The 22,856-nt window shown below is 44.1% G+C and overlaps 1 protein-coding gene across 11 annotated transcripts in view; it reads right to left on the bottom strand.

Moving 5' to 3' along the window:
- Positions 1–22,856, bottom strand: part of PCDH15 (protocadherin related 15) — a 1,355,521-nt gene that overhangs the window by 417,417 nt on the left and 915,248 nt on the right. For all 11 annotated transcript variants that reach the window (XM_073353680.1, XM_073353679.1, XM_073353682.1 and 8 more), the window contains one exon: positions 4,711–4,821. In XM_073353680.1, the coding sequence (XP_073209781.1) occupies positions 4,711–4,821 (111 nt within the window). The remainder of the gene's footprint in view (positions 1–4,710; positions 4,822–22,856) is intronic.

Genomic DNA, 22,856 nt, shown 5'->3' with positions numbered 1-22,856 from the left:
AGGGCTTATATTTGTAGCAGTGACCAGAGTTCAAAAAAAGATGTCACTCACCAAAGTCCAGGAGTTCCTAAATTGTGGTACATCTATCACTAGTTGTATGTGAATTTGATGTTTCATCCATTCACTTCACATTTTTAAAATTATTTAGTATGTGAACCAATAAACATTGGGAGCCAACACCCTAAGTTTACATACAGGAGAGCCAACCTTCTTCCTCTCCCATCCCAACTGTTTCACTGCCTTCTCCACTGAATCACAGAATCCCATGGCATTTAGCACTCAGATAGAAGGGACGGCAGACAGGAAGTATCAATGTCCGAAGAAGAACTAGTTACTGTTAAGCAGAGGTGAAAGTAAGCCGGTCTGGTTCGGTATGGTGTACCGGCAAGAGCCAGTATGCCATGCTGGACTGGACTGGCTTCCCCAAGCTGGCGATTTAAAAGGCCCGGGGCTCCCTGCAGCAGTCAGAGCCCCAGGCCCTTTAAATTGCCTCCCGAGCCCCACTGTCAGAGCCCTGGGGTAGCAGCGGCGGGCTCCGGTGGTGATTTAAAAGGCCCGGGGCTCCGGCTGCTGCAGGGAGCCCCAGGCCCTTTAAATCACCACTGGCGCCCTGCTGCTGCTACCCCGGGGCTCCGGCAGCAGGGCTTGGGCAGAGATTTAAAGGGCCCGGGGCTCCGCTGCAGTAGCGGCAGCTGGAGCCCTGGGCCCTTTAGATTGCCCCTGAGTCCCGGGGCTCCCAGCCGCCTCTGCAGCTGGTAGTTCCAGGGGTGTTTTAAAGGGCCTGGGTATTTAAAGGTTGAGGCCACGCCCCCCCTGCTCAGGACTCTGGAGTACCGGTAAGTGCTTTAAGTTACTTTCACCCCTGCTGGTAAGTAACCTTTCTTTTTTGTTTGGGAGACTTTATGCATTCTCATTTCTGAGAGACCAGTGAGCAGTGCTACTTAGGTGGAAGATGGGTGAAAAGTTCTTCGTGAATCGGACTTCTTCTAGGAGTCAGACACCTGTTCTGGTTCCAAAAAGAAGCTGGAGAGACCCCCAAAATTTGCCTCAGATGGCACCAAGGGCTGCCCAAACCACTCCCCAGAATGGGATGAATCCGGATAGGAGCCTAGAAGAGTGATCTGACCTGGAATAGAGTCAGGAAGGCAGGGGCCAGGACTGTTGCTGGGGGCCTAGTGTCCACACATGAAAAGATAGATGGGGTTCAAGGAATTCTTAGTAGGGAAATATTTTCAGAGGTTAGTGCCTGCATTTTCAATGCAGGCAACAGAAGACACTGCACTGGTGAGCGTAGCACTAAGAGCTCCTGCCCTGAGCCACGTGAAGACAGAGTGGTGCTTCATCCAATTTTTGTTTTTTGAAGTTTTAAGTGGTGGGGTGCTTGGACTTTTCCTTCCATTTGGAAAGAAGAGTTTTTGGACACGTGAGCCAGTACTGTGTCAGTGCTGGGTTCCAGAGGTATGGTTGATGCCATGGTAGTCAAGGAGAAGCCCAGGGGTTCAGGTAGAAGTAGATATCAATTTACTTGGTCCTGGAAAGCCAGTTAAAGATGGCTTAGGTATTAGAGCAGGGGTAGGCAAACTACGGCCCATGGGCAGGATCCGGCCTGTCAGGGATTTGGAACCAGCCCCCCGGGATTGCCCCCCCCAGCCATGGTGCCATGGGCCGCGTGCCACTCCCGGAAATGGCCAGCACCACATCCCTGTGGCCCCTGGGGAAGGGGGGCAGTAGACTCCACGCGCTGCCCTCTCCTGCAGGCACTGCCCCCCGCAGCTCCCATTGGCCGGGAACGGGGAACCGCGGCCAGTAGGAGCTTTGGGGGAGGTACCCACAGGCGAGGCTAGCGCATGGAGCCCTCTGCCCCCCTTCCCCCAGGGGCCGCAGGGACATGGTGCCTGCTGCTTCCAGGAGCAGTGTGGGGCCGGGCAGGTAGGCAGGCAGCCTGCCTGAGCCCTGCTGCACGCTGCTGCCATCCCAGAGCTGCTTCAGGTAAGCGGCGCTGGGCCCGAGCCCGTATCCCAAACCCCTCCTGCACCCCGCACCCTAACCCCCGCCACACCCCTCCTGCACCCAGCCCCCCTGCTTTAAGCCCCCTGCTGCACTCCTCCTACACCTCAACCCCCTACCACACCCCGCACCCTCCTGCAGCCCAACCCCCTGCCCTGAGTCCCCTCGTACAGCCCGCACCTCTCCTGTGCCTCAACCCCTTGTCCTGAGCACCTTCCTGCACACTGCACCCCCTCCCACACCCCGCACTCCCTCCCGCACCCCAACCCCCAGCCCTACATTCATGGCCCTGCATGCAATTTCCCCACCCAGATGTGGCCCTCAGGCCAAAAATTTTGCCCACCGCTGCATTAGAGCTTTAATAGGTGCCATAGGTGCTGAGGGACTGTGGGAGATAGAAGAGTCCCTGGTGTTAGGTAGAGGAGTCTGGGGCTTTAACCCTTGGTAGAGGCCAAGGCTAATGCTGAAAAGCTAATGCCATTCAAAATCTGGATGAGCCTGAAGTCGGAGCTTCTAGTACCAGTGAGTCCAGGGTGTGAAAGCCCTGTACATCACACACTGTGTGGGAGAGTGTTGCTTGCATATGGATACTAGGCAGCAAATATGTGTCTCCAATTTTGTAACCGAAACAGAGCATGATGTGCATTTCCTGGTACTGGTGTGACCCTGGATGGATCTGAAGAAATCTGGGAAAGTTAAAATGGAACTGAGGCACTTGGAGTAGAGGTGCTGTATTGCTTTATATATTGTAAGGCATCTGATATAAGAAGCCATGCAAAGGCATTCATGCACCCCCTCCCCAAAAGGGATACTGCTTTGACCGGGGAATCTACATGATCACTGCCAGGAGATGCAATCCCACAAGTGGGAACGCACAAAAGTCCTCAGTTTCCCTTTTGTATTCTCATATAATAATAAATAATAATAATCAATACTAGCAGCAACTATTTTACTTTTATGTAGCACTTTTCACCCAAAATGATCAATTTATATTCCATATATTCTATTCCAAATATATTACTTTAAGAGCATGCTATTTACATTGCAAAGTCCAACACTTGAAAGCTATGAAATGCCAGATTTATAGTTGCCCATGCAACCTTAATTCAGCTCCCCTGTGCATCCATCCTGTGCACTGAAGGGGGCAGATGGACAGTAGAAATAACAGTATGTAATTAAAGACAGTATCACAATGCATACGCACAATGAGAGCGGAGGCAACGATAACGCTACCATTTCCTAACTTTTTTTCATAGTTAACTTTGCAACCTAAATGACATTATTTTAACCTATTTTTGTATGTAACTTGCCTTTTTCTTCATTATTAAAAACAACTAGAAAAAGCAAATACTATTCTGTGCAGCTATACCAACCCCTCCATCACATATGATCAGCAGGGTTTGAACTCTGACCCTTCAGCAATACAGTACGGATTACTACCACTTAGGCTACATAACTAACTATATCAGGTAGCAGCAGCAACGGAAGTTTGTTATCCCCCAGCACGGATGGACTGTTGGGACCAGATCCTGTGGCTTGTCAGTGATGGAGGAGCCCCACCCAGTCAAGCTCGCTCTCTCTTTCCAGCTCAGGAGCCGAGAGGAGCTCTTATCCCATCTAGTGTCCCTAAAGTGGAAGAATAAGACACCAAAACCAGATGCTGGGGAGAGCCAGCCCTGGCTCTCTTTCTTCCCCAAACTTATTGCATGAGTTCCAGCCCTAGGTGAAGTCCCCGGAGGTGAGGTGGGGATGGGCCATTGAGACACAGTGTTGGATTTGGGAGAGGGGAAGCCCAGTCTGATTTCTGTCCCATGTGGTGCTCCCAGAAAAGAACAAAGGTCACTGTGGTCCTCTTTGCAAATTCTGAGGTCTAAAATTTGTTTTAATCTGGATTAATACAAAAAGCCTGAGATATTTATTAAAGAAGAGGGTGAATTTTCAAGTGGATTCTTTCCTTTCTTTGGCACAACATTGAACAAGGCAGTACAAATGCAAATAGATATTTTCAGGAGCAAACGCTTCTAAGGTTATATGAGAGCATCCTGTTCAACCACTACACCATTTGTGTGGAATTTATAACTGCTGCATAGGAATGGAATAGAATCTGTTCATCTACTTATTATAAATACAAATTTTATTGTAAAAAGAACAGGAAAAATAACTTTCATTGTCTTCCAAGACACCTAAAGTCTTCTCCCAAAGACAGCTATATTAGATACAGTTTAAATGTCACTTTTATTCTCAGCATGCATTATCCACTGCTAGTCATGCTGTAAAAAACACTTAACACAAATACAGTGTGAACTGAAAGAAAAATTGCCTCGTTTTAGAAGGCTGCATTTCAAAGCTCAGGGATACAGTTAAACTGTATCCATTAAACTAATTTCAGATCACATTAGTATAGCTAGATGTGTCAGAAAAAACTCTGACACTAGAATGTACTTTTCTACATGCACTATACTTAAAATATACAATCTATTCCTCATGCCAAAAGAATGTCTTATTTCACAACATGAATATCTTTGTTCTAACCAGCAATATGCCAAACTGTGTTAAAAGATGATAAGGACTAAAGAGATATTAGGCAACATCGCAACACTGGTGACTTAAGAAAAAGAGCATGTAGAAAAGACTTCTTCACACCCTATCCCCTGCTCCTGAAGAATTGATGACAGAAATAACCATTTTGGAATCCATACTTACATTTGCTTGAACAATAACAAAATAACGTGTCTTTTCTTCATAATTTAGTCTCTCCCGTAAAACTACTGCTCCAGACAAAGTGAGAGGAATGTCAAAGGTCCTGTTGGATGTCTGCAAAAGACAAAACAAAAAAAAATAAGAATTCATATGCTGTATTTTAATGTTAACTAATGCAGACGGCTTACAATGGATAGATATATTGTATGGTAATCAAGGATCTATTAGGGTAGTGTTCTGATTAATTTGTCTGATCAGTTCTTTGTACATTTTTATTTGATAAAGTGCGTTTCATATAAAACCCATAATAAAGATTCTGTAGGTAACTTAGCACCACAATCTTTTTCATGTATTATTACTTCCATTCATAAAATGTCATGGGCTACTTGTTAGCAGAGACTTGGGAGCACTAGTCTTTCTTATATTCCCTTTTCAGAGTATTGTATCATTGTTGGACACTGCAGATAGGAGAGTTCAAAACAACTTTTTCTGTTTATCAGAACATATTCATGTTCTTTGATTTCTTCCTGTTGTCCTTTCCTATATTCAAGGAAGATCTCCTGCTGCTGAGAAAGTACTTTCAAGTATCAGAATCTTAAAAAAAACACACACAAAAAAAAAACGTAGCCTCATTGACTTTAAGGACAATCATGATCACCTAGTCTGACCTTCTTCACATCACAGGACACAGAATCTTACCCATCCACTCCTGTAATAGACCCATAATTTTGGCAGAGTTACTGAAGTCCTCAGATCATGATTTAAAGACTTCAAGTTAAAGAGAATTCACCATTTACTCTAGTTTACATCAGCAAGTGACCCATGCCACAGAGGAAGGAGAAAAACTACCCTCCCCTGCATTTTCCAATTTTGTGGGGAGATGAAAAAAGTTAAAAAAGAAGAAGGGTAAAGTAGAGACTCCCATTTAGACCTCAGTTCAGCAACATATTTAAGCACATGCTTAAATCCAACTGGGTCTTTTTGCTGGATAGAGATGGAGTTATTTATATGATTAAAGTTAAGCAGTGCCTTACTTATTTTGCATCTTATTGAATCAAAGGTGAAATTCTATTTCCACTATATTTCCACTAACTTAAATAGACCGATTTCATTTTACAGTACTGAAACTACCATGTTGCATAAGACTAAAACTGATTTTCTTTGACAGCCCATTTTGAAAGAAGATAATCTAGAAGTTGAAACACAGAATTTAGAGACAGTTGATCAAGACCATGTTCTCAGTTCTGTCAACGACTGTCTCTGTAACATTCAACAATTTCCATCCCACCATCAACCTCAGCCTGGACCAGTCCACACAATAGACCCACTTCCTGGACACTATGGTGCTAATAAGTGATGGTCACATAAACACCACACTATACCGGAAACCTACTGACTGCTATTCCTACCTACATGCCTCCAGCTTTCACCCTGACCACACCACACGATTCATTGTCTACAGCCAAACTCTACAATACAACCGCATTTGCTCCAACCCCTCAGACAGAGACAAACAACTACAAGGTCTCTATCAAGCATTCTTAAAACTACAATACCCACCTGCTGAAGTGAAGAAACAGATTGACAGAGCCAGAAGAGTACCCAGAAGTTAACTACTACAGGACAGGCCCAACAAAGAAAACAACAGAACGCCACTAGCTGTCACCTTCAGTCCCCAACTAAAACCTCTCCAACACATCATCAAGGATCTACAACCTATCCTGAAGGACGACCCATTGCTCTCACAGATCTTGGGAGCCAGGCCAGTCCTTGCTTACAGACAGCCCCCCAACCTGAAGCAAACACTCACCAGCAACCACACACCACACAACAAAAACACTAATCCAGGAACCTATCCTTGCAACAAAGCCCGTTGCCAACTGTGTCCACATATCTATTCAGGGGACACCATCATAGGCCTAATCACATCAGCCACACTATCAGAGGCTCATTCACCTGCACATCTACCAATGTGATATATGCCGTCATCTGCCAGCAATGCCCCTCTGCCATGTACAATGGTCAAACTGAACAGTCTCTACGTAACAGAATAAATGGTCACAAATCAGACGCCAAGAATTATAACATTCGAAAACCAGTCGGAGAACACTTCAATCTCTCTGGTCACTCGATTACAGACCTAAAAGTGGCAATTCTTCAACAAAAAGACTTCAGAAACAGACTCCAACAAGAGACTGCTGAATTGGAATTAATTTGCAAACTGGACACAATTAACTTAGGCTTGAATAGAGACTGGGAGTGGATGGGTCATTACACAAAGTAAAACTATTTCCCCATGTTTATTTCCCCCCACTGTTCCTCAGATGTTCTTGTCAACTGCTGGAAACGGCCAACCTTGATTATCACTACAAAAGGTTTTCTTCTCCCCCCCGCCCCCGCCCCCCTGCTGGTAATAGCTCATCTTAAGTGATCACTCTCCTTACAGTGTGTATGGTAACACCCATTGTTTCATGTTCTCTATGTATCTAAATCTCCCCACTGTATTTTCCACTGAATGCATCCGATGAAGTGAGCTGTAGCTCACAGAAGCTTATGCTCAAGTAAATTTGTTAGTCTCTAAGGTGCCACAAGTACTCCTTTTCTTTTTGCGAATACAGACTAACACGGCTGCTACTCTGAAATCTGTAACATTAAGAATCTTTTTGTGCCTCGGTTTTCCCATCTGTAAAATTGAGATATTTATTTAATTTACAGGTAAGTTGTGGAGATAATGTTTATAAAATATTTTAAGATCCATCAGTGAAAGGCTTTGTAGAAGAACAAAGTATTTTCTTTCCTTAAACAGACTATTATGGCAAGCTTTTTTCCCTAATGATGAATAATTCAGAGTTGAAAATGTTTGTTTAAATTGTGACAGATTTTTCAGTACACAAGTGGTCCATATTACAAGTGGGCCATGTTACCAATAGCAGTTGTTTGCTGTTCTGTTTACTTTTATTTGACAGTTATGTCTTTTTGGACAAAAATAAGCACAGTCAGCATTGGAGAGACACACTGAAAAAAATCTACTGAAATGCAAACATTTCATATGGAAGCAGAAGAAAAACTAAAGTAGAGCTAGTGAGATAGCAAGAGCAAAGGAGAATAATTTAAAATATCCCTCAAGGCAAGAAGAACTTTAAAATGGTAAAACTGTCATAGAAAGGTAAAATTTAGTCTTACCAACCTTTTGAGATTGAAGGCAGGTGTAGATTTTGAGTGAGAGAAGCTTTTTTTTTTTTTTTTTTTTCTTCAGGTGTTTCAGTGTAAAAAAAAAAATCCACTTTATGTTAAAAACTATCATGGCTATGTGTTCTCTACCCAGCACTAAGAAATAGGCTACTGGGTTTTCATAATACGTACTCTAATATAAACCTAAAACTACAGCATTTAAAAAAACAACAATACAAAGCAAGCACATTGCTGTATGACACCACGTTGTGAATGATTGCTTTAGCATTTAATGCATTTCATAATAATGCAATGATGCTAGTGCAGTAATGTGCCATAATGCAATGCTGCGTTTATTTTAAACAAATAAAATATTAATTGACAAAACAAAGATTCTGAATGGCAAATATTAGAAGCCATGGAAAAAAAAAGTAACCCAGACAGAGTTCCTGGAGGCCCATTCATATTCATGCACACTTAAAAAAAAGTCACACAAATTTAGCCAAAATGTAATACTAATAGAGTGATGCAATGTCATGGGAGGACTCATGGGAGGCAGTAGAGGTGTTGGGTTATAGGTGGTTTGGGGCATGATGGTTTTCTTACTGGTGAGGTGTGCATCTCTGTGTTGAGGAGTAAAAGGTATGCCATGTCAGATGCCTTAATTTATCACTTTCTTGCTTTTGTGTTAGGTACGTTATGTATAGAGGAACCTTAACTCAGATACAACATAGAGTTTTGTGCACTAATATATGAAAAACATTTTAGTTAAATGAGTTTTGGTAAAATATTTTCTGTGAATTGACCGAGCACAGGAGGGGAGATGTGGACTGATTTCATGTATGGATCTCTATTCAGAAAACATGAGATGGGCCTATAGTTCTGCCATAGATGGGTGAGGTCCTGCTACCATTTGCTGCTGTGGAATGGAATATTGTAAGGATGAAGTAGTATGGGAGACCAATCAGAGTAGGGGTTGGGGGTGGGACGAGTGCAGAGAGATGAAAGGGTTGGATCAGGAGTGCTAATGTGCATGCAGAGTGCAATAGGGAAAAAACCACCAGATTCTTAGTCGGTGTAAATCAGTATCACTCCATTGTAGTAAATGGATCTACAACATTTTACACCAGATGTTGATATGGCCCCAATGTAAGAGACTGTTTAGGGGAATGTTCAGCAGTTGTGAGGATGGGCAGGCTGCCAGGTTGAACTGGCATCAGCCATTGGTGATAATGGGAGTGGGAAAGGGAGAAACCTGATGTGGCTGATGGAGTTAGGAGGAGAGGGGACAGGAGTTCTGAAAAGTCTGGGAGGTAGTTGCCAGTCAGAATGGAGGCTGGGAGGGGAACAAATAGAAGTACAAAGGGAGTTGACAAGCAAGTGCAAATGTATTGATTATGAAGTAGATTATACAGGGTGAGAACCAATTTAAACATAGTACTGCTTGAATGAGGGGGTAGCTGGTGTTTATTGGCATAGCTCCACTAATGGACCAGTAATACACAGATGGGTGAGAGTTGTACAGCACCTAGGTAAATGGGTCAGAACCAAGAAGGGACTGGTGGCTGGTGGGTTGGAATGGGATATTAAACAGCTAAAAGGGACAAGGAGTCCAATCACGAGTTAGGAAGGGTTCAAGGCTATGTGTATGGACTGAAAAGGAGGAAAATTAATTGGAGAAACTCTTAAAATCATGAGTGGTAGGTAAGTTGCTCTGAAGTTCAACTTTGAACAACCATTTCTAAGGCCATTTTGCACACCATATCTCTGAAGCCCAATGCTGGTTGAAGGCAATTGTAGCATTAACCTCTCCAGTTTTGCCCATGATCACACACTCTAATTTTCTTCACTCTGCGCAGCAATGCAAGAAAGTCACTGGAAATTAGTTCTCCACTTTAGCAGCAGGAGCAGCATGTTGCAACATTTAGATGTGTGGTAAGTGGTGTCCTTTGGGTTTCTGCTGTCTGGCAGTTTTCCACTCAGTACAGAGAGCCAGCAGTTTTTGCCTCAATATTTTTTTAAAAGGAATTTGCTAATATATGGCAGAGTTGTTGTAAATTAAGTAAATAACTGCAAGCATTTGTGATTACTGTACAGTATCATAATGTAAATGCATATGCCACTTCTAATCCATGATTGAGATTTCCATGATGGCTCTGGACCCTTTACCTAAGAGATAAAGTGCCAGAGCAGCATAAAGGGACCCTAATAGAACCAGATTCAGATGGGTGAAAACAGGAACTGAGGAAGACATCCAGGCTTCAAGGAACCCCTGGCAAGTCCTGGGATAAAGGATGTGCTAGGTCTGGGGACAGGGGTGCCTCAGGGGGTCTGCAGCATGCAGCACTGCAGAGATTCTGGCAATACTGCTGCACAAAGAAAGCTGGGGACAGACTTTCCTGAGGAACTGTCTAATATTAGGCTAGGGATGCTCTGAACTCCAAAGCAGACGGGAGTCATATGGGTTCATAGCTGCTGCTGCCCTGTGCTGACAGTTCTGGGCCTCGAGGGGTTACTGGGCCTTAGTGTATATCTACACAGCAAAGAAAAACCCATGACTGACCCATGCCAGGCAACCCAGGCTTGCCGGGATCAGTCTGTGGGGCTTTTTCATTGCTGGACAGACTTCCAGACATTGGCTGGAGACCAGGCTCTAGGACCCTGCAAGGTGGGAGGGTCCCAGAGCTGAAGCTTCTACCCAATCCCATCCTTTGGGTAGAAAGATGTTCTAGTTACAAAAGGTGACAGTACGAATATTGACAAATCTAATGGATATAACCCCTGACTCTATACAAAAAGAAGGTCTTAAGAAGTTATCAGAAGTATCTAAACATTGGAGCTTTGTTGAATGAGAATAACCTGATATTGAATAAGCAGTTAGAGTAGAAATGTGTGACAACTCTTGATGTTTAATTAGACAGGCAGACAATGCACATTTGTGAATCTTTTCAGTAGAGGTTAATAGCTACCTACCTATTAGTTTTTCATTGCCACCAAATTTGTGCTTATTTTTGGTATGCAACTTTACCAAGACTGCAGACATCTCCCTTGAGTATTTTGGACATCTTCATTCACAATCTATCCTAAGCAAGGGGAAACACATAGCTGTTTGTAGCATGTCACTTGGTGCAGCTACATGGATGCTGCACTTGCTGGGAGGAGAAACAAAGCTCAATCTAATCCCTCCCTCTCATCTGTGTGGAGGTCACAAGAAAGCAGTGGCTTTGCAGAGCCTGCTTTTGCTCCTGTGCTGCAACCTGAGGTTACAGGTTGCCCATGAAAGAGTGTAAAGGGGGTGGCCTTACTCCTCCATACTCACTTTTGTGGCTGCATAGTGCTGGTGATGATATAGCCCAGTGGTTCCCAAACTTTACTGGTTCATGTACCACCCTCTTAAAAAAAATGTTGTGAAGTGAGTGGATGGAATATCAGCTTGTGTACCACAGTTTGAAAACTGTCTCAGCCTTTATCATTAAACAGCAGGCCTTGAGAGTGAAAAAATATGTTAGATTATATTCCCCATTTTTTGTATGTTACTATCGTTAGTTAAATTAAGGCAATCTCCATGAAAAGGGATAAAACCACAGGAAAAAAATATTTACAAAGTCTCACACCAAGAAAGGGCTATATAGAAAATACCCAAAAATAAAAAATAAAAATTAAATTAGAGTTAAAAAAGTAAGAAGCTATATTAAAAAAAGAACCAACAAAAATGTTTATTTAACAAGGATAATCATGTTCTTATATAAAAATCTGCGGCTGCCACACGCACGATTTTCACTGTGGTTGCCACACGCACACACCTACTTGTACATGTTTCCAGCACCAACATCTGCATGAAGAGTTTACAGAAGAGCTGGTTAAATAATATGTGGTAAGTTATTCATTCAACAAATGTAAGGCCACTTTTAAATAAATTATTTGCCTAATATTTTTTCCAATCTAAACTATGAGAATTTCACAAAAAGTGTAAATTGTTTTGTTTTTCAACTATTTGTCTTACTAATTTTAATATCTACTGAACAAGCACTGGTGATTTCATGCATAATATTTATTCACACAACTGGAGGCTAGGGGCTGAAAATCAGGCCCATGTAATCAGTTTATTTTACCTTCACTCTGGCCCAGATTCTCCCCTATGCTTGGACTATTTTACATGGCTTACCATGGACACAGACCCTAAAACTCTGATGGCATAGAGATGGAGGAAGGATAGGGCCTCAGATTCTCTGCACCTCAGAAATCTTCAGCTGACTTATGAGCATCTTGGAACTGCTAGGAGTTGGTATAACTTGCATCAGCTTCTAAGCTGGCCTAAATCATGCTAGAGGACACACAGCCTGCCCAGGAATGAATAGGCACAAGGATGATCTGAGGCCTTCTTCATACATTTCCTGCTAAACTGTACTGTTCACTCCTTAGGTGAAGTTGGGTGTTATTAGAATCAGAGATGCAAATGTGCAACCAAACACTTCCTGAAGGAAAAACAAATAATTTTATCAAAGCCCCCAGCTCAGTTACTAGCTGAGCTTTCCTTCCACTCCAAGCAACACATTCACCAGGAAGTCTTCTAGAGTATGCATCCTGTAAGTCAGGGGTTCTCAAACTGGGGGTCGGGACCCGTCAGGGGTCGCAAGGTTATTACATGGGGGATTGCGAGCTGTGAGCCTCCACCCCAAACCCTGCTTTGCCTCCAGCATTTATAACGGTGTTAAATATATTTAAAAGCGTTTTTTAATTCATAAGGGTGGTCACTTAAGAGGCTTGCTATTTGAAAGGGGTCACCAGTACAAAAGTTTGAGAACCACTGCTGTAAGTTCACTTGGCAACTGGCATGCAACCAGCATAACATTCTCTAGCACATACGCAACAGCTGGAATCAACCAGCAAAGTTTCTGGGTTAGCTGGGTTTAATTTAATAAAATTAACCAACATCCATAACCTGATATTGAATAAGCAGTTAAAGTAGAAATGTCTGCCTGATAACTTGATAGAATTCCTTGGTTTTACTGGATATCATCCAAACAACAGAGAAAACATAGCATGCTCCCTAAAAATTATCAGCTATTAGTCATATGAATGCAATAAAACTATCCTAATATACATCCAGGAGGCACAACACAGGACAAACAGGTAAGTAAAGAGTTAAATTGATCCATGGTGTAGGGGCAAGGTTGCGGAAGATTGGCAAGGAGCTAAGTGGTGGACTGAGTATGTGACTGGATGTAAGCGGAGGATGCAGGCAGTTTCAATGAACTTTGTCCGACAGACCCTGCCAAAAGATATTGTAGCATAGCTCAGCATATTTTTCCCTGTAAACGAGTCAGTTTATGTGTCATAAATATAAAGGGAAGGGTAAACCCCTTTGAAATCCCTCCTGGCCAGGGGAAAGCTCCTCTCACCTGTAAAGGGTTAAGAAGCTAAAGGTAACCTCGCTGGCACCTGACCAAAATGACCAATGAGGAGACAAGATACTTTCAAAAGCTGGGAGGAGGGAGAGAAACAAAGGGTCTGTGTCTGTCTGTAGTCGTCTTGGCCAGGGACAGAACAGGAATGGAGTCTTAGAACTTTTAGTAAGTAATCTAGCTAGGTATGTGTTAGATTATGATTTCTTTAAATGGCTGAGAAAAGAATTGTGCTGAATAGAATAACTATTTCTGTCTGTGTATCTTTTTTGTAACTTAAGGTTTTGCCTAGAGGGGTTCTCTATGTTTTTGAATCTAATTACCCTGTAAGATATCTACCATCCTGATTTTACAGGGGGGATTTCTTTATTTCTATTTACTTCTATTTTTTATTAAAAGTCTTCTTGTAAAACACTGAATGCTTTTTCATTGTTCTCAGATCCAAGGGTTTGGGTCTGTGGTCACCTATGCAAATTGGTGAGGCTTTTTACCAAACCTTGTCCAGGAAGTGGGGTGCAAGGTTTTGGGAAGTATTTTGGGGGGAAGGACGCGTCCAAACAGCTCTTCCCCAGTAACCAGTATTAGTTTGGTGGTGGTAGCGGCCAGTCCAAGGATAACGGGGGTAATATTTGGTACCTTGGGGAAGTTTTGACCTCAGCTGGTAAAGATAAGCTTAGGAGGTTTTTCATGCAGGTTCCCACATCTGTACCCTAGAGTTCAGAGTGGGGGAGGAACCGTGACATGGTGGCACAGTGGTGGGATTAACCTGAAATCATTTTGAGATCCAGTTGAGATTTTTTGAACTAGAAATACAGATTTTAAAAAGGAATTTTTAGGAAGTCCAGAAAGCAGCTTTGAAACTGAAAGCAGCTTGGTTTCTCTCTGCTTTGTGGCCAAGCAGAGACAAAAGGGGATTATCTTGTGAATTGCAGGTTTTCTTTGCCTGGAGGCAGGGTACTTAACTCCTGCAGGGAAATTCACAGTCTTCCAACCCAGAGGGTTTTTTTTTTCTTTTCTTCCTAAAAGTAAATAGGGGGTGTGTGCTCTACCCATTTGCCTGGAGACAAAAGTGGCAGGGTTTTTTTTTAGGATTTTGATTTTTTTTTGTTTTACAAGGAGCACAGGTTTGAAAAGAAATTTTTTTTTTCTTTGGGCTGGGTAAGCAGGTTTCCAAGGAGTTGGAGGTTTTTTGCTTTAATTTGGGCCCAGAGCAGAGACAAGGGAATTGTCTTTTTCTGTAGGCTGACAATCACTATCAGAGAATAGGCATTCTATTCCAGCACAGCAAAATTTTACAGCCAAGTTTTGTTTGTTTATTTCTAAACCTCGGGTGTAAAGTTAGTTAAAAACAGAGAGGTTAGAATGGCCAAATCCTCGGCTCGACTACAGCTGGAATTAGCCAAATTTCAGGCTGAGGAAAAACAAAGGGAACATGAAAGACAGATAGAACTCATGCGGCTGGAGAAGGAGGTACAGGAGGCTGCCCACAAGAGGGAAATGGAGGCAAGGAAGCATGTGGAGGAGATGGAGAGGATAAAGGCCCAGCAGAATATACCAACAAACCCTAGCAATCCTTCTCCAGGTACCACTTCCCATCCCAGAAAGTTCCCCACCTACAAGGCAGGTGATGATACTGAGGCCTTCTTAGAAAACTTCGAAAGGGCCTGCCTTGGGTACAACATCTCTACTGACCAATACATGGGAGAGCTGAGGCCGCAGCTCAGTGGACCCTTAGCTGAGGTGGCAGCTGAAATGCCTAAAGAACATATGAACAAGTATGAACTGTTTAAATCCAAGGCGAGAGTCAGAATGGGGATAACACCCGAGCAGTCTCGTCGGAGGTTCCGAGCCCTAAGGTGGAAACCAGACATGTCATTTACCCGACATGCCTACCACATTGTGAAACATTGGGATGCCTGGATATCAGGAGCAAGTGTTGAATCTCCAGTAAATTTGCCCTTCCTAATGCAAATGGAACAATTCTTAGAGGGTGTTCCTGAGGAAATAGAAAGATACATCCTAGATGGGAAACCCAAAACTGTAATCGAGGCAGGAGAGATTGGAGCCAGATGGGTGGAGGTGGCAGAGAAGAAGAAACCTGGTCGCAGTTGGAGCGGAGACCAGAAGGGACCACCCCAGACCACACCCTATTACCGGGGGCCGCCCAAAGCCCCACCTACCTCCCAAAGAACCCTCCAGACCCCTTATTGTCCCACCACCCCGTTCTCCAGCAACCCACCTCGCCCCGGTGACCCGTCAGCTGGACGATGTTTTAAATGTAACGAGCTGGGGCATGTAAAGGCCAACTGCCCCAAGAACCCCAACAGATTACAGTTCATTGCACCGGAATCACACCAGAGGTCCACAGGCCCAGATACCTCCCAGATACCCTTGGAGCGGAGGGAAACTGTGAGTGTGGGCGGGAAGAAGGTCACCGCGTGGAGGGACACCGGAGCACAAGTGTCAGCTATCCATGCTTCCTTAGTGGACCCCAATTTAATCAACCCAGAGATCCAAGTGACGATTCAACCCTTCAAGTCCAACTCTTTCAATTTGCCTACAGCCAAGTTGCCTGTCCAGTAAAAGGGCTGGTCAGGAATGTGGACTTTTGCAGTCTATGATGATTATCCCATCCCCATGCTGTTGGGGGAAGACTTGGCCAATCACGTGAAGCAGGCCAAGAGGGTGGGAACGGTCACCCGCAGCCAGGCTAAACAAGCCGTGAGGCCTAGCTTTGTTCCGGAAACTTCTATCAGGGCCCGGTCAGAGGTGATGGACCCGGACCCCAGGCCAATGTCTGCAACAGCAGTAGTGGATCCAGTCCCAGAGACCCAGACGGAACCAGTCCCAGAACCGGAACCAGCCAAACAACCAACACCAGACCCCGTGCCAGCACTGAATCCAGTACTTGCAACCTCAACACCAGAGGGCCCCACCGAACCTGAACTGGCAGCAGCCGATAACCCTACACAAGAGGCTCAGCCGGAGCCTGAATCCCAACATAGTGCACCAGCGGAGAGCGGTTCACAGTCAACAGAAACAGCTCCATCCCCTATATCGCTTCCAGAGGGACCAAGCCTATGTCCCCAATCCAATGAGGAACTGATGTCTCCAGCATCAAGGGAACAGTTCCAGACCGAACAGGAAGCAGATGAAAGCCTCCAGAGAGCGTGGACGGCGGCACGGAGCAACCCACCGCCTCTCAGCTCTTCTAATCGATCCAGGTTTGTTGTAGAAAGAGGACTTTTATACAAGGAAACTCTTTCTGGGGGACACCAGGAAGACTGGCATCCTCAGAGACAGTTGGTAGTTCCAACTAAATACCGGGCCAAGCTCTTGAGCTTAGCCCATGATCACCCTAGTGGCCATGCTGGGGTGAACAGGACCAAAGACCGTTTGGGGGGGTCATTCCACTGGGAGGGAATGGGCAAGGATGTTTCTACCTATGTCCAGTCTTGTGAGGTGTGCCAAAGAGTGGGAAAACCCCAAGACCAGGTCAAAGCTCCTCTCCAGCCACTCCCCATCATTGAAGTTCCATTTCAGCGAGTAGCTGTGGATATTCTGGGTCCTTTTCCGAAAAAGACACCCAGAGGAAAGCAGTACATACTGACTTTCATGGATTTTGCCACCCGATGGCCGGAAGCAGTAGCTCTAAGCAACACCAGGGCTAAAAGTGTGTGCCAGGCACTAGCAGACATTTTTGCCAGGGTAGGTTGGCCCTCCGACATCCTCACAGATGCAGGGACTAATTTCCTGGCAGGAACTATGAAAAACCTTTGGGAAGCTCATGGGGTAAATCACTTGGTTGCCACTCCTTACCATCATCAAACAAATGGCATGGTGGAGAAGTTTAATGGAACTTTGGGGGCCATGATACGTGAATTCGTAAATGAGCACTCCAATGATTGGGACCTAGTATTGCAGCAGTTGCTCTTTGCCTACAGAGCTGTACCACATCCCAGTTTAGGGTTTTCCCCATTTGAACTTGTATATGGCCGTGAGGTTAAGGGGCCATTGCAGTTGGTGAAGCAGCAATGGGAGGGATTTACACCTTCTCCAGGAACTAACATTCTGGACTTTGTAACCAACCTACAAAACACCCTCCGAACCTCTTTAGCCCTTGCTAGAGAAAACTTATGGGATGCTCAAAAAGAGCAAAAAGCCTGGTATGATAAACATGCCAGAGAGCGTTCCTTCAAAGTAGGAGACCAGGTCATGGTCTTAAAGGCGCTCCAGGCCCATAAAATGGAAGCATCGTGGGAAGGGCCATTCGTGGTCCAGGAGCACCTGGGAGCTGTTAATTATCTCATAGCATTCCCCACCTCCAACCGAAAGCCTAAGGTGTATCATATTAATTCTCTAAAGCCCTTTTATTCCAGAGAATTAAAGGTTTGTCAGTTTACAGCCCAGGGAGGAGACGACGCTGAGTGGCCTGAAGGTGTCTATTACGAAGGGAAATGTGCTGGTGGTGTGGAAGAGGTGAACCTCTCCATGACCCTTGGGCGTATGCAGCGACAGCAGATCCAGGAGCTGTGCACTAGCTACGCGCCAACGTTCTCAGCCACCCCAGGACTGACTGAACGGGCATACCACTCCATTGACACAGGTAATGCTCACCCAATTAGGGTCCACCCTTACCGGGTGTCTCCTCCAGCTAAAACTGCTACAGAACGGGAGATCCAGGATATGTTACAGATGGGTGTAATCCGCCCCTCTGAAGGGCATCTCCAGTGGTTCTAGTTCCCAAACCAGATGGGGAAATACGTTTTTGCATGGACTACCGTAAGCTAAATGCTGTAACTCGCCCAGACAACTATCCAATGCCACGCACTGATGAACTATTAGAGAAACTGGGACGGGCCCAGTTCATCTCTACCTTGGACTTAACCAAGGGGTACTGGCAGGTACCGCTAGATGAATCTGCCAAGGAAAGGTCAGCCTTCATCACACATCTCGGGCTGTATGAATTTAATGTACTCCCTTTCGGGCTGCGAAATGCACCCGCCACTTTCCAAAGACTTGTAGATGGTCTCCTAGCGGGATTAGGAGAATATGCAGTCGCCTACCTTGACGATGTGGCCATATTTTCGGATTCCTGGGCAGACCACCTGGAACATCTACAAAAAGTCCTTGAGCGCATAAGGGAGGCAGGACTAACTGTTAAGGCTAAGAAGTGTCAAATAGGCCTAAACAGAGTGACTTACCTTGGACACCAGGTGGGTCAAGGAACTATCAGCCCCTTACAGGCCAAAGTGGATGCTATCCAAAAGTGGCCTGTCCCAAAGTCAAAGAAACAGGTTCAATCCTTCTTAGGCTTGGCCGGTTATTACAGACGATTTGTACCGCACTACAGCCAAATCGCTGCCCCACTGACAGACCTAACCAAAAAGAAACAGCCAAATGCTGTTCAGTGGACCGGAAAGTGTCAGAAGGCCTTTAACAAGCTTAAAGCGACACTCATGTCTGACCCTGTACTAAGGGCCCCAGACTTTGACAAACCGTTCCTAGTAACCACAGATGCATCCGAGCGTGGTGTGGGAGCAGTTTTAATGCAGAAAGGACCTGATCAAGAATTCCACCCTGTAGTGTTTCTCAGCAAAAAACTGTCTGAGAGGGAAAGCAACTGGTCAGTCACTGAAAAAGAATGTTATGCCATTGTCTACGCTCTGGAAAAGCTACGCCCATATGTTTGGGGACGGCGTTTCCACCTGCAAACCGACCATGCTGCACTAAAGTGGCTTCACACCGTCAAAGAAACTAACAAAAAACTTCTTCGGTGGAGTTTAGCTCTCCAAGATTTTGATTTCGACATCCAACACATCTCAGGAGCTTCTAACAAAGTGGCTGATGCACTCTCCCGTGAAAGTTTCCCAGAATCAACTGGTTAAAATCGTCCTTGAGATGTGGAAAATGTTGTTGGTCTTTATGTACTTGGTAGTATATTTAGAGATGCATGTGTCTTATTAACTCTGTTTTCCTAGAGCTCCAGGAAGAAATCCCAGCCAGTGTTTCACCCTAGCTGAGATTTGGGGGGCGTGTCATAAATATAAAGGGAAGGGTAAACCCCTTTGAAATCCCTCCTGGCCAGGGGAAAGCTCCTCTCACCTGTAAAGGGTTAAGAAGCTAAAGGTAACCTCGCTGGCACCTGACCAAAATGACCAATGAGGAGACAAGATACTTTCAAAAGCTGGGAGGAGGGAGAGAAACAAAGGGTCTGTGTCTGTCTGTAGTCGTCTTGGCCAGGGACAGAACAGGAATGGAGTCTTAGAACTTTTAGTAAGTAATCTAGCTAGGTATGTGTTAGATTATGATTTCTTTAAATGGCTGAGAAAAGAATTGTGCTGAATAGAATAACTATTTCTGTCTGTGTATCTTTTTTGTAACTTAAGGTTTTGCCTAGAGGGGTTCTCTATGTTTTTGAATCTAATTACCCTGTAAGATATCTACCATCCTGATTTTACAGGGGGGATTTCTTTATTTCTATTTACTTCTATTTTTTATTAAAAGTCTTCTTGTAAAACACTGAATGCTTTTTCATTGTTCTCAGATCCAAGGGTTTGGGTCTGTGGTCACCTATGCAAATTGGTGAGGCTTTTTACCAAACCTTGTCCAGGAAGTGGGGTGCAAGGTTTTGGGAAGTATTTTGGGGGGAAGGACGCGTCCAAACAGCTCTTCCCCAGTAACCAGTATTAGTTTGGTGGTGGTAGCGGCCAGTCCAAGGATAACGGGGGTAATATTTGGTACCTTGGGGAAGTTTTGACCTAAGCTGGTAAAGATAAGCTTAGGAGGTTTTTCATGCAGGTCCCCACATCTGTACCCTAGAGTTCAGAGTGGGGGAGGAACCGTGACATTATTTAATAAGCATAAATTATATATATAAGAATGTAACCAGCTGTTGACCCCATGTAACCCCGAGATAAGCACGGAGAATATAGCGCCACAGAGGACTCCCCCCCACCCCGGTGGAGTCCTGCCTGGTCAGCTGTCCCAAACGGCCAGAGTCCCCTGCAGCCCCTCCACGCATCCTAGGGGCTCCCCGCGCAGATTGGAGCATAAGTTCTTCCTTCCTTCAATAAAGCATAGTTTACTATTCTTAGGCCTGAGTGTCCTCCTTTCGCTGGTATCTCACCCCCCCAGCCATTGCGGGCACACATGGTAACAGTTGTTGACCAACACTTTAAATAGGACTCCAACCAAGACAAAGTAGGATCTGACAATCCAACAATAGATTGGAAATGTGACAAAAGAACATCATATTCAATAGCGTGGAATGCTACTAAAGGATCTAACAAAACTAAAAGTGATAAAAAATTTGAAATGGCAGAAATCTATAAATCACTATCCCACTTGACCAAAAAAACTTCTCTGCCGTGGTGAGCCCTAAAACCTGACTGGAATGTTTAATGTAAGCCAAATTGAATAAGAATTTTGCACTTTAATTACATGACTTTTACAATCACTTAAGAATAAAAACAAATTAGAACCCAAACAAAAATTAGATTCATCCACAGCTGTTGAGGAAGGTTTCTTCAGAAAAGAAATCAATGACGCTTGATTAATATCAAATCACTATTCCTAAATTATTGGTGCCATGAGAGGTAAGCACTTCTTTGGCAGCCAAGCAGAAAATAGATCCAAAACATACATCATTCTTAAACCTCAAATCACAACTACAATATCGATACAAAATCCTTATTAAAGTCAAGCAAAAGTTCCCGGGGAGCAAGTTCAAAAGATAGAGGAGAGTAATTGGGAAGTTGACTCAATACACAGTTTACTTGCAATGTCTGGAGATTATTTATGAAATAATTGCAGACTTTATTGCAGATGTGCATAGAAGGCTACTTACCACCAGAAGGCCCTTTTTATTCCTTCTGAGACACATTCAGGGGAAGATGTTATTGTGTAGACCTTTCCAATTAAACAGTTACATTTCTATGGCAGTTTTCCTAGGACTATTAGCCCCATGTTTAATTTACTTTTCAGTTGAATCTAATCAGTATCAGCCTCTATAGTATGTTTTGAACTGCAGACATAAAGTGGACAAAATTGACATAAATTGTTGTGTAATGAAAGACCAGGAGTATCTAAATAGTCTACAGTGATTTTTGTATCAGGAAATCAGGACCTGGATGTAAATGAGTAGTTTTATATATGTTGAAATATACCTATAAGTCCCCACTTCTGCATTGGCTCTGCCATCACAGACCCCTATATACTCTTGTTAATTGCCTGACACAGCACTTTGCACAAAATGTATATTACATATATTATTCAATTTTCAAGTAAACTTTGTAGAATTATAACAATATTGGAAACTGTCAGAGAAATACTACATTTTGTTGTGAAAAAGTTACATTTACAGAAGTAATTATTTAATCCCCTGAGGTTGATGTGAGTTGCGTGTGTGTTAACTGCAGAAGCAGGATAACATATTTGGACTATCCCCAACATTTCTTTAATTATAGTTACACAAACTCAGCACAGATGTTATGGTGATTAGAATACAAGTATTCTAATCCACCAGATAATACCTGTAGCAGGATTTTCAAAAGTCAAAAAATCATTCAAATGAGCCTCAGATTAGTACAACAACAGCTCCACTTTTGAACTCCAATTTCAGAGAATTCCAGAGTGGGATTATTGAAAATGCGTAAAGTGACTTTGAAAGTTAGTGCAATTTGTGTTCCTAAATCACATAAGCACCTTTGAAAATTCCACGCCTTTGGTTGTTGGTAGGGCCCTACCAAATTTATGGTCCATTTTGGTCAATTTCATAGTCATAGGATTTTAAGAAATCATAAATTTCATGATTTCAGCTATTTACATCTGAAATTTCACAGTGTTGTAATTATAGGGGGTCCTGACCCAAAAAGGAGTTGCAGTGGGGTTGCAAGGTTGCTGTAGGGGGGCTTGTGGTACTGCTACCCTTACTTCTGCGCTGCTGCTGCACTGCCTTCAGAGCTGGGTAGCTGGACAATGGCGGCTGCTGGTGTGGTATTGCCACTCTTATTTCTGTGCTGCTGCCTGCAGAGCCGGGCCCTCAGTCAGCAGCCGCCACCCTCTGGCCGCCCAGCTCTGAAGGCAGCAGCACAGCAGTAAGGGTGGTGTGCTATTGTGTTGCTACCCTTACTTCTCCGCTACTGCTGGCGGGAGGCTACCTTCAGAGCCAGGCGCCCAGCTAACAGCTGCTGCTCTCCAGCTGCCCAGCTCTAAAGGCAGCGCAGAAGGGTGGCAATTCCACGACTCCCTTAAAATACTCTGATGACCCCCCTGCAACTCCCTTTTGGGTCAGGACCCCCAATTTGAGAAACTCTCTCTTGTGTTTTTGGGGGGTGAGTTTTGGAGAGGGAGTGAGCCATGCAGGAAGAACAGCCCCTTGAGCAGCAAGGAAACCAATATGGTTTTGGGAGGTGGGGAAGTAGATGAGGTGTACGTGAAGTTTGTAGATGGCCACAAGGGAGGGCAGAAAGAGAAATCTTTGTCACCTTTGCAGACTTTGATGTTTAGATTTGGGCAATTCTTGTCAGCTTCTTTGGATTTCCCCCTCTATTTTTCTAGCCAAAGATCTTA

This window comes from Lepidochelys kempii, chromosome 7 (genome assembly GCF_965140265.1).
Source record: "Lepidochelys kempii isolate rLepKem1 chromosome 7, rLepKem1.hap2, whole genome shotgun sequence".
Classification (NCBI taxonomy): Eukaryota; Metazoa; Chordata; order Testudines; family Cheloniidae; genus Lepidochelys; species Lepidochelys kempii.
The sequence above is the reverse complement of the archived record's forward strand: the minus strand, read 5'-3'. Positions and strand labels throughout refer to the sequence as shown.